The 12,964-nt window shown below is 41.2% G+C and overlaps 1 protein-coding gene across 1 annotated transcript in view; it reads right to left on the bottom strand.

Moving 5' to 3' along the window:
* GPC4 (glypican 4) overlaps window positions 1-12,964 on the bottom strand; it is a 120,886-nt gene that overhangs the window by 25,899 nt on the left and 82,023 nt on the right. The window contains exon 2 of the mRNA XM_057719160.1: window positions 9,256-9,414. Coding sequence (XP_057575143.1) covers window positions 9,256-9,414 — 159 coding nt within the window. The remainder of the gene's footprint in view (window positions 1-9,255; window positions 9,415-12,964) is intronic.

Raw genomic sequence — 12,964 nt, 5'->3', positions numbered from 1 at the left:
TCCTCAGGGAGTCAGTTTTAAGTGATGCTATTGGTATCTGAAAGAAGAGTGAGAGAGGAGGAGGCAGTTTATAAGCATCTAAAATCTGTAATCAGGGTTTATTTCTCCTTCAATTTTCAGTTTGGGGGCTTAAGAATTGAATCAATTGCTACGCCTAGGGCTCATGAATGACCACTTAACATAGGAATGGAAATAAACACTTTAACATGCTAGGATCTTAACCAGGATGACACAGTGGGAAAAGCATGGGCCCTCTCATTTATGAGTGTGTGACTTTGATGGGACAGAAGATCTAAACTCTCTGAGCCTCTGTTGCTTCTTCCTCCAATAAATGGGGCTATTACTGCTCACCTCACGTGGATAATGCCTGGCACACAACAGCTGCTCAATAAATGGACACTATTCATAATACATGAAATGATGTTACTGTCACCTTCAGAGTTTCTTTATATCTACAATCAAAAAAAAAAAAAACTTTTCCAGGCTAGTTTTTATCTTTCTTGGCAGAGTCAAATACTATCCATCTGGGGGGGAACATACATTGAGCCAAAGCTGCTGGAGAATGGTTAAGAAGACCCAATGCCTTATAAAACTGGGAACAATTTATCCAAAGGAAATGCTTAATGGCTCAAGCTTCCAATGCTGTGAAATGTCCCAGACATCTACAAGGGTGGAGCAACTCCCGAGTGAAAAACACGGAATGAAGAAATCCAGGGAAGAAATTGTACGTGATATTACATCATACACAGCACGCATATATACAAAAAGACTGAGGCGAAGAATTACAAAAAGAATTAAGCAGCAGGTCAATGCCCCACCCTCCCCATGTATTTCATCTGCATCCTTCCTTCTTTGCCAGAAGCAGCTCAATGCAAGGGCTGAGCTAGGAGACTGGGAATGTTTTCCGGCTCTAATATGTGATTATTCTTAATGTCGGTGGTAGCAATTTAACATGGGCAAAACTACTAGAGTGAAAAGGCAAAACTTTTCCATATAAAAGTTTTCTATGTAAATATCCTGTCTTTTACAAAAAGAAGAACATCATGTACATCTGGAACTTCTATCCCCCGCCACTTGTCTTGCATCAAATAAACATTCGAAATTCTTGAAATAGGTCAAAAGGCCCTCAGTTCTGCTATTAAATGCCATTAGTTACTACTTTATAAACTATCGACTGGCTATTGATTAATGAGCTAGAGTGCATTCTAGAATTAACCCGTGACCTGAAGAGACTGGAAGCCCTTTCTATTCAATCCATTTGCTTGGTGCTATAAATTACCCCCCTTGTATTTATATTATTAGGAAGCTGCCTTTTACATATAAGGATTAATTTCCTCTTTACTGTAAAGGCTCTGTTTCACAGCCCCGATGTGGCGTGAACAGTAAGTTACCACATCCACAAAATTCCTGAGAAAGCCGCCTCCTGGTAAATGCTACAAACCATACTTTTCACACTGTTAAGAAAACTCAGTGTTATAGCCATCCATCCTTTCACCCAAGATCAAGTATTTGATGAAGAATAGCTAACATCAGCATCTACGAATGGAAGAGGGGGAGAAAAAAGGAAATTAAGCAAGCATTTTACTGACCATCTCCTCCTCTGTCTTGCTTTTTTGGTCAAGTCTGTGTTAAGTTTTTAACAGGCACTTTCCTCTAGCTTGGCATAATCTCCCTCCTTGACAGCCCCTGTTACGGAGGGCACAATGTACTAAAAGGACATGTACTTGACTAATGTTCATTGGCTGTAGCCCAACAATGGTCCTCTCCTAGGGTGACAAGGCCACTGCCAGCTGCGGCCCTTATTAGGGGCTGTTAACATATGAAAGGGGGCTGGGGGATCCTGCCACAGTAGGGGCAGCCCTTTCTTCCCAAGGTTACTTTTAGTAGTTAATGCATTTTGAATGCTAAAGCTCCTTTTGTTTCTCTCTCCAGGCTAACTCGGCCAGGGACACAGGCTCAGTACTTTAAGGTCCCTTCCCCTGGACCTCGTTCTATTTCTAGTAATGGTAGTCTCAGCACCAGCTAGCTATGTCTCTTTAGCAGAGCTGTATTCCTTCTCACTGAGAAGGGCCCATGGGGGCATGTTTAAGAAAGCTCTGAGGGGACTTCCCTGGCGGTCCAGTGGTTAAGACTATGCGCTTCCACTGCAGGGGACACAGGTTTGATCTCAGATCCCGCATACCAAGTGGAGGAAGGAAGGAAGGAAGAAAAAAAATAAGAGGAATTGCCACCCGTAGGACTTCATTAAAGGAAATTCTAAAGGTAGAATAAAAGTTATTGCAAGAGTAGCACAGACATATATATACTACCAACTGTAAAATAGATAGTCAGTGGGAAGTTGTTGTATAACAAAGGGAGTCCAACTCGAGGATGGAAGATGCCTTAGAGGACTGGGGTGGGGAGGGTGGGGGGACTCGACGTGGGGGGAGTCAAGGAAGGGAGGGAATACGGGGATATGTGTATAAAAACAGTTGATTGAACTTGGTGTACCCCCCCCCCCAAAAAAAAAGTTATTGCAGATGCCAGAGATACAGAAAGAACAGAGCAAAGGAAAAAAAAAGGGGGGGGGGGGGGAGAGAAGAAAAGAAATCTTCAAGGCTGGAGCAGTGTTCCAAGTGCTTCACATACTAACCTTCACATGGAGGTCTTATATGACCTTATACACAAACCTCATAATACCGTCTATCTGCTCATGATGTAATACCAAGAGAAAAATCAGGACGCAAAATAGCATAATCAGTTATGATTCCAATTTGCATGTACATATATGCATTGTCTACCTGACAAAAAAAAGATGAGGTACAGAAAATAGTGGTGGATGGGTGTTAGGGAATCAGCATGATTTTTTTCAATGTTTCTCAATTTTGTTCACCCTGATTTTCCAGTGACATAATCAGAAAAGTAATGTATCTCATGTTTTCAAGTGACTTATTTCCCTTTATTCTATTCATCCGACTTAAATGCTGGAGACTTTGATGCATTTTTTTCTACTTTTACCAAATTGTCTACAGTGAGCACTGTGATAGTGAAAAAACCCCCAAACATGGCAAAACACTTACCAAAGCAGTTCTTACATTCTTCGTTTAAAAATAGTTTTTCTCCTATAAAATATTCCTTCCCAATTGTAGCAATTTGAAAAATATGGCAAGATATAAAGAAAGTATAAATCACCCATAATCCCAGCATTAATAGAGAACAACAATGGTTTATTCAATTTCTTTCCTGTGTTTTTCTATGAAGGTATGTATTGTCACATGGTTGACGTCATACTGTATTCATACCCTTGTTCTCATGTAACACTGTATGGTTAGCAGTTCCGATGTGATTAAAAGCCTTCAGAAATATCATTTTCAACAACTGCATACTATGACACCATATAGACAGATAATAATATAATCATTATGGGACATTTAGGCTGACTTCCTGTTTTTCGTGAATAAAAATAATGCTGTGATGAACATTCTTGTACATAAATTTCTATGCAGATCTTTCTTTCCTTGAGATCAACACCTAGAAGTAGAATTACTGAATCAAAGGGTAGGAACCTATTTGAAACTTCTGATACGCTGCCAAAGTGACCTGCAGAAAAAAAGGTGTGCCCATGGAGCACTCCCTGCTCGAGTCCTCTTTATTACAAGACCTTCAATTAGCTTTGAGAGAGGAAGAGGGAGAGGGAGCGCACGCATGCTCACGATGGACATGGGCCAGGACAATGAACAAGAAAGGCCTGACTGGCTTGGGAATTCTCTCAGTCAATCAGAGTCACTGCTAGATCAAATAAGCCCTTTTCTGTGCTGGGACAGACTGACGCATGGAAAAAGGGTGAGCAGAGATGATCAACAAAGGCTCTCAACTCCCAGGCTCAAAGCACAGCAAACCAACAAAGCTAGATAAAAGCAGTTCGGCTGAAGCTCTTCTGTGTATTTACTCGCCTCCAAACAGAGCGGCTGCTTCTTGCTGATGCCACGCCTTCTTAAGAAGCCACAGCTAATAGCAGAGGCCCCAAAGAGAGAGTGCTCCGGGCTCCCTGGAAGCTGCACAAGCATTTTCAATGAGATGGCCAATGCTACGGCCATAACTGGTCACACCTGAGATAACGCAGCAGGCAGAAAGAAAACCTGTGTCAATACAGAAAAGTGCGTGCTTTATCTGAGCTCTTGACTTGATTACAGTTAAGGTAGCAATGGCTCATTCTCACCACACTTCACAGAGAGATTATCAAAGAATTAGCCACAATATCCAGCATTTTAGTCTCTTTTGCATGGAGGGGGGAAAAGAAAGAAAGAAAATAGAATTGTAAAGCACAGAGTAGCAGTGCTTTCCAACCAAATCAAAGACCCATAGTATGATCTGGAAGGCACACTGCATTTGCAGAAGGCCAGAGGCCTCGTGTCTTTTTCTGTACTTTCGTGGCTACTCATCCTGCCTGCTGCGCTGTAGCAGGGGTTCAAAAACGCAACGAATTTTAAAAAGACATCATAATGAATGAAATCTGGAGTAAGGATTAAAAGACAACCTTATGTTGTATATGTGTCACACATTTCTATGACACATTTGTCTTAAGGATGTTGAAGACTTAAAGACCCGGGAGGTCTTTACTAAGTCAGTATGGCCGAGCAAAGGACAATAAGAAAACCATGCAGTTGAAAAATCCTTAAGGTCAGGGGTCAGGAAAACTCCAGAAAGTTCAGCTTCGCTAACGGCCATGAAGCTTAGTTGGCTCTATTTGTCTTTCATGGGTATGTGAATTCGAACGCCTTCAACTTGCCGAGTCTCCAAAATGCTGTGCCTACTGGCCTAGTGAAGTAATGGCCAGGAAGAACCATGGAAAACTTTTTGTCACCGATTTAAAACACAAACTTGGCTCAACCTGAAGAGTGGCCACCCTTTCCTTAAGCTCTCCAGCCCCCTTGTTTTCTATCATTTCACAAAGGCAGGACATGAAGCACTCTTCAGATAGATGGGATAGACAATTATTTCTTTTATGTGCGTTTTAAGCTAATTCAGAACATTTCTACTATTATTCGAGTTAACAAGCTTCAGGCTCACGGGAGAGTTTTCAAAGACCTGGTGAAAGTAGCGGAGGGTTAAGAAATGATAGGAGGAAAATAGAGGGGACCATGCAGACGCCTAATTAACATCTTGTAAGACCTTTCACTGAAGCAGCTGGTCTGGTCACATGTTTAGAAGATGCACAGAATTTGCAGAATTGAAAGGGTCTTTAGAGAGCATCCAGCTCAACCCCTTCATTTTATGGATGGGAAAACTGAGACCAGTTAATTGCCCCGGGTCACAGTGGGTTCAGAGCAGAACCAGTCTGACAACTCCGTGGGCTCTGCTTCCTGCGCAAAGTTGCTACATTTGCTCCTACAATGGCAAATGAAAGGAGTTTTCCCAATGGACTAGCATCGGACAGCTTTGCTGCTGTTTCCTTAAAATTTCTTTTATGACATGCAAAACATCTAGCAAATAATTGGATTGGGGGAGTTTGTAAGCAATAATCTATCTCTGTAGTTGTACATCATTTTTACTATGTAATTCAGAAATATATTTAACATGGCAGCTCTAATCTTCTTAATCTATTTGGGTTGTTTGATTTCGCTCTGATTCTTTTAAAAACAACTAGTCTCTCACAAAATGTGACATTTGGGGGCGGGTCTTTATGTTGTGGTCCCCAAACACGGATTATGTCCTGTTTCTATTATTTCTATTCCTTTTGCCAAGCAATTCTTTCAAAGCCCCCTGAACTATCTGATTAGCATATTCATGAGACAACTGATTCAGCTATGTTAATTAGTAGTTCTACTTCAAAAAATAAGAAAGAAAGAAAGAAAGAAAGAAAGAAAGAAAGAAAAGAAAAGAAAAGAAAAGAAAAGAAAAGAAAAATTCCCAGAACTGGCCAAGAGGGGGAGCAGCTAGCTCTGTCACTCCGTTTTCAGGCTCTATGTCTCTAGCCCGGGATAGTAGATTTTTGGTCAAAGAGTAGATTAAGAAGATCAAAGTGTAGGAAAATGAGTCCTTAAACTCAGAGGTGCAGGTTTAAAATATGGGAAATCTAAGAATTGGGGGAATGGGGTGGGGCTGGGGGGCACTCCTAAGAAAGTTCTTCTGTACTTCAGCCAAGTCCGAAAACACATATAAGTACACAGAGTTTACAACTTAAAAACTGGTTTATACACTGTATAGTCTCTTTATAATAGAAAATTAAACGTGTACAACAAAAAAGGACATTAGAGATAAGGGGGCTGACTCCAAAATGCCAGAGCCTGCACTCAGACTCTGACTGGAGTTCATTGAGACTGTAGTGTAATGGGATGCTTTGTGGTTAAAGAAGGTGAATCCCCTAAAAGCCTCGAAACCTTATTTTTATTTGAAAGTTTATTAAAAAATACTTGTTCCTGCTTTAGAAAGAAGTGGTATCTCATAAGAATGACTGAAGTTTTGATGACAGAGGAAGTTGCCTCTGCTCAGGATCACTGCTTCGAATTTCTACTGTAAGCTTGGAGATGGCAAAAGATACTCCTTTGAAGTACTCTGACCTCCTATGTTTCCATGTGTCCTTTGCTGCCCCATTTTGGTTCTCCAGTTGCCATCTTGTTACGCTGCCCAACATCCTCTCTTCCATTCACATCAATAACCCAGGGTTTGGCTTTTATAAAGGCTTAGAAAGTTCTTTGACCAAAGCACCCCATCCTTGAATTTCTGAGAGTCACAACAGCCCCTATACAATTTCACTCAACATCGTCTTTAGGCCGTGTGGAGTATTGGCAGGTCATAATTGCCAACCTTAAAAAACCAATCAATAAATGCAGCGCCCACTTGAGGATTATGGTTTGCTGGATACCAATTAACTGAGATTTTACCATATAGAAGCGGTTAATTGTCTCAGAAAGCCTAACTTGGAGGAAATATGCAAAGTACCCCAGCTCTGTTCTGATCTCCAGGCCAAACACATTTCACCTACTACTCCTTCAAAACAATTTAAATCTATGTGCCTTACCTTCATTGTCTGTGCCATAGTCTAATTTAAAGTCAGAAGAAACAAGCTGGAATTTCATAATCATTTTTCATGGGCAGTTTTGAAACTGATAAAGAAAGCGTTAAACCCATTTATTGAAGGTGAAGCGTGGTAGGGAAGGCCAAGAGAAACTTTTTCTGTCCTTTTTAAAAAAAAAGCATATGTTAACACTTACTGATAAAGTTTCTCTGTGTGGCTTTTTTAAAACTACACCCTGGATTCATACAAATAATGCTATATAAAACCACGGGGAGTGAGAAGGGGAAAGAATAGCGAAACCAGCAGGCCCACAGGCAAGAGAAATACTACATGTCTGTGCATTCCACACCCAGAGGAGCCATGTCTAACAAGAAACGGGGTGAGTTGGAGGTGGTGACCTTGGAAGTTGGAAACTGCCTCCTCTTCACTCTATCATGCTACCAACAGGCTAGCCATTTCTAAAGAGCAGGAATTTTCCCAAGTCCCATTATTAAACCCCCAAGTGGTAATTTTTAAATACCAGCATCTCAGGTTTTCAAACATGACTGTCTGATTCTCTAAGTAATTCTCTGATTCTCCACAAAGTAAAAGAAATTGCTTCAGTTATTGTCTGGAATGAGAAACGCCATAGTTAAGAGTATACCATTCTTTTCAATGAGCATTCAGTGACCAAGAGACAGAGGTGGTCTAATGATGTCTTTTGCCAATAACACTCATCTTCACGTGGTGTTATAACAGCCTGCGCATTGGGGGGTATGGAATAATAAACAGGATATACAGATATACAAATTATTTCCACCCATCCAGGGAAAGGAGATAAAGACGAAACATAATTCCACATACAAAGCACTGGGGGAAATGGGTATAATAAATGGTACACTATGTGGAAAAATTTAGTTTCACTACACTACTACAAATTAAATATGCTTTTGTTGTCTAGCCTGCGAACCTACTAACACTTATTAAATCAGTTATCAGTTTCAAATAACGAATCTCAAAGCCAGCATTTGAAATACAATCTGTTCTTTAGCTGGGGACTGCCTTATCAGCTAGATTAAATCTAATTTAGTCCCACTTCTCACCATGGTAATGAGCCCTTTGCAGAAATGCTCAAAGACATTTCACATCTCGAAAATTTGCCTTGTACTTCTTCACCACGCAGAATGTCAGGAAAAGCATGCTTCAAAGGTACTATGTAATTAGAATGGCCTTTACAACAGGCACAAAGGAAATCGTTCCTATTAAAATTAAATCTACTTCATCACACCTTCAAACTGAGTGAACAGCACCAGAGAAAGCAATCCTGAGGTGTTTTGGATCCCATACTCTAGTTTTTAAAGTCAGTTGTCTATTACATTGCTTCAGATATGATTGAAGTGCCTCTCATCTGGCTCAGATTAGCTATTTCTTCCCTCTGAAAAGAAAGTGTGCATGTGAGAATTCGTGTTTGGCACGGGGGACTGAAATGGGTTTGCTGGTGGCTTTAAGGTGGATAGACCACAGCTCCAGCTAAAACAAGGCCAGGGATGGAGCCGAGCTTAATGAAGACTGGAGCCGAGGAGCTATCTCTGGGTCACTGCTGCATGAGCTTTAAGCCTGTGTTCTATGGGCCTTCTAGGAATTCTAGATGGCTTTGGGGGATCCATTCTGAAATTTAATTTGAAGTCCAGCATCTGCAGAATCTCTATGGTTATTTCAACTAAGTTTTCAGATGCCTGCTTTTTATTAGGAAGATTTTTTTTCTTTTAGTGACTTGCATCAACAACACTATTGCGTGTTCACCCAAGAAAATAAATGAAAGTATTTAAATCAAACTACTTTAATCTCTTGTTTGGCTCCTTGAGACCATATTTCCATAATGGCTACCATACCGTACAGATTCTAGTGTATCTGGAAGGATTGTAGCAATAAAGCTATAAGACTAACTTGCCCCTGGGGTCGAGCAAGGAGAGCACCTTGGGAGAAAGCGTGAGCACTGAGAGAAGAAAGGAGCTTGGGAAAAGCAATCATACAAACTTCACCGGCAGCTCTTAGATGCGACTTGACTAATAGCTCGTAGATGCGACTAATGAATTCAAGGGAGTACCCTGGCGGTCCAGTGGTTAGGACTTGGCACTTTCACTGCTGTGCGCCATGTTCAGTCCCTGGTCAGGGAACTAAGATCCTACAAACCATGCAGCCGCCCCTCCCCCCCCCCCAAAAAATCCAAGAACAAAGCATATATCTACACTTACTTAGACCAAAGTTCCAATACATACCATCAAACTTCTTGTAACGGGATGCAAAGATGGCTTGCAAATGATTGCACTGTTCACTGACCACACTTTTGAAATCATCCTTACTTTGCAGGCTGTATTTCTCCTCCATCTCTTGGGAGCAGCAGGTATAACCCTGGGGACAGATCTTCAAATGATCACCTGGAAGATAAAATGTAGGACAATCAATCTCCATCACCATTCATCAAGTCCAAGAGGGACGAGTTTGATTTAGGTGTGCGTGCTCGGCTTCATTTCTATCCATGCTGTTCCTACAAAGACCCAGGCGTCATATGTATCTAAAAAGTTTCATTAAACTGAAAATATTGATTTCCTTCTTGGAGAAATAAGATAATGAAGCCACCTCCAAAAGACAAAACAACTTTCCAATCAGGAAGACTGTTATAGTACAGGAAAATCAGCGTGGCCAGGAAAGAATCATTCAGCATCAATGGAAGTCTCACATAAATTCTTCAAGATTTGATGCTAATACTGTGCGAGTCACGCAAATGAGACAGTTTTTCTAGCGTTAGGAGTTTATACTCCAAGAGAGGGTACCGTCAATGAAGAATGATTGGTAAAAATAAGTGACAACAACCAAAAAACAGAGCAAATATATGAGCAATTGATGTGGCAAAGCAAAGGGATAAGTGCATTTCAAGGGGCTGTCAGCCCACAGGAAAGAATGGAGTCCGTGCTGGGATCTGAGTCTATGGTTAAGTCACAAAGAGGGATGTTAAATGATCCTCAGTTATAAGATTTTCTTGTCTAGCGTCTTCTGTACAGATGTTAGACACTATAATATTGACCTTAATGATTGTGTGCGGTGTAGCCACTCGTCCAAATACAGACTAATGGTTTCCAATAAATGTAATCTTTAGGTAGCCCTAAGGGTCAAGGAAAATGTCAAAGACACATACACCCCACAACAGGTCAATGCTCAAATCATCTGCCTCCCCTACACCAACTGCATTCTGTTTGTGGTTAGGACCTGAGGGTTTTGAGAGGTTCTTTTTATAAATCCCAAACTTCACCCCTGCCTTATTCCTCCTGTCACAGACCAAAACTTGTGGTTTGATCAGACCACACCTCTCCCTCATAATGATCAAGAGATATGGTGCCACTCAAAAAAACCCACCAGGCACTATCGCGATAGTCACATCAATATGAATTAGTGTGGTGTAATTTTCTACAGATGTTTACAAGGATTCACCTTCACTGTTCCTTCTGCTACTATAGTTTGTGTTCCATGACAAACAAAAGGCGTCTGAAAAGACCTAAGGTTCCAGGAACTCAGGAAGGCATACCCTGAGAACATATAAACCTATCAATGGTAAGTGTGTATAATAAATCTAGGGATGAGAAATGAAAAGCAAAATCTTTTTAACAACACTAATCGTGGACAAGAACTGGGCCAGGAGCCGGCCACTGCTGCTTCTTGGCTGTGGGTGCTTAGAGGAAATAAGTCTTCACCTCGGACAGATACCAAAGCGGCTTTGTGGAGGGGGAGGATTTCATACAACATAGTGTTGGCAATTTATTTGACGAACACTAGGACTGTCAACGGCACAGATGCAAATAATTACATAATCAGATATATTCCTAATCATTCTTCCTTCCTGGCAATTAAAAAGTAGGGCAAAAATGGTTATGCAGCATTAAAGGACTATTTAAAGAAGAGGAGAAGGGAAACAATCTTCAAATAACTTCCTCATCCAGAAACTGCTAAAAGCTTCTTTTGGCACGTTTGAAACCCTTGGTCAACCGATAATTCTAACTAAGATGGGGATGGGGGGGATGCGGCGGCAGGGAAGGACGTGCGGGAGTTTAGAGCTGGGAGGTACAGTACTTGCTGTAGCCGTATTAAAGAATCCATATCACACTCACACCCCACAAAGAAAATTAACTGAAATGCTCACAATCAGAACTCAGGACGTACAGAACTAGGTAAATGAATTCTAATAAGAAAACAGCTACCTTTTAAGATTTTCACAGGCTAAAAATTCATCACAGGCTGGTTTTCAAGCCCCTGAAAAAGTTCCATTGTAATGATGCACTGAATTTCTAAGTCAAAAATGTTCAGAGTCTGGAAGAGAATCTATGTTCACCTCATCTTAACAAGGGTTCACACATACATTAAACGAAAGGGTCATTCATTGGATCTATGACATAGATAGGCTTCTATGACAAAGAAAAGGCACCCCCCCCCCTTTTTGCACCTTCAGTGCACATATGCAAAGACACACAGAGAACCTTAAGACAGAAAATTCAGAGTGAGCAGAAAATTTTCTACATGTAAGAAGGTGCTAGATGTTGAGAGGTTTAAACTTTTTGCACTGAACAGACACCCTTCAAAAATGGGTCAGAGGGATCATACTTTTACGGGTAACCCGCTGAATTAGTCAGTGGCTATACAAAAGGTCCAGCAAGGCCCGAGCACTGTACCCATCATCTACCCAAGAGGAGACCTTCCGGAGACCTGCTTATATCTGCACACTGGAGCACATCTTTGTTTTGGCAAAAACTAAGAAAAAAGAGTCCACTTCCATGTTAGAGAGAAGATCTTTCCAGGAAGACTTTAATGATAAAGCCTTGCCTTAAATAAAGGGTGACAACAGGGTAGATACTTGGCTAATGTTTCTGCTGGCAAAGTCGTCTTCCCCTCAGTGCAAACAAGCCCACTCCAACGGGCCACTTTACCCATTTGAGCCTTGCATACACCACGTATTCTGCCTGCGTTTCTAAAAGCCGTTACTTAAAAATGTAATCTGATATACTTGCCAAAAGCCCTGTCCAAGACATACTTGTGAATTAAACCCCAAGCCACACAGGGGCTACTGGGGATTCAGTGCCATAACCAGTTTCCGCTGATGAGAAGTTACTGGAAGGAAAAGGGGACAAGTCTTGGTGCATCTTACCAGCTCTGCGCTCTGGTAAGAACTCGAGCAACTCATTTGATTTTTAAAACTCGAACATTTCTACTTTAACACCAAAAATGGTTTCTATGATTAAAAGCCAGGGTATACGTATCAATGGAAAGACATTCTGTTTTGTCTGTTGGAGACTGCTTCTAAAATGCTCTGAATGAGAAATGCTTTTTGTTCCTGGAGATCTCCTCTAAATCCGGTGATCCTATATACTTCTCATTTAAGAAAGATGTCACAATTTGTTCTTTAGGCTGAAACGGTTGAGCACAGGGACGACAGGATCCAATGTGGGACAGGTAGATGACAGCCACTGCAGGCGCAGCAGTGAGCTCATGCTTTTTTTTTTTTTGGGGGGGGGGGGTGCTAGGTGATTCTGATATATACCCTTCCTGAAGAATTCTAGCTTGAAAGGCGGAAGCATCACAGCCACAGAAGAACAGGAATCATAGTTCATCCAATAGTAAAGTAAACTGGGTTATGATCTACAGCCATCATTTGCCTCCTCTATTTCCCTAACTCAACCTCCTGCTTCTGGGACCCTGGGCTGTGTTCTTCTCCAAGGCCCTCTTCTGGTCCCTTACCTTTGTCTGCTTTGCACTCTCTTTTCACTCTACTCATCCAGTTCTCTCTTACCCCACGCCACCTCTTTTAACTGCACATAATGTGAAACCGAAGGACTTTTTTATTTGTTATACTTGTTGAGAGTTCCCTGTTCTTAATATTAAAAGCAGGTGAATTGAAGGCTTTATGGATTTGTAAGGAAGCACCTAAATTAAGTTGCTTTG

The sequence above is a fragment of the Hippopotamus amphibius genome, chromosome X (genome assembly GCF_030028045.1).
Source record: "Hippopotamus amphibius kiboko isolate mHipAmp2 chromosome X, mHipAmp2.hap2, whole genome shotgun sequence".
NCBI classification, from domain to species: Eukaryota; Metazoa; Chordata; class Mammalia; order Artiodactyla; family Hippopotamidae; genus Hippopotamus; species Hippopotamus amphibius.
Note: the sequence above shows the minus strand (reverse complement) of the source record. Positions and strands in the feature narration are given on the sequence as shown.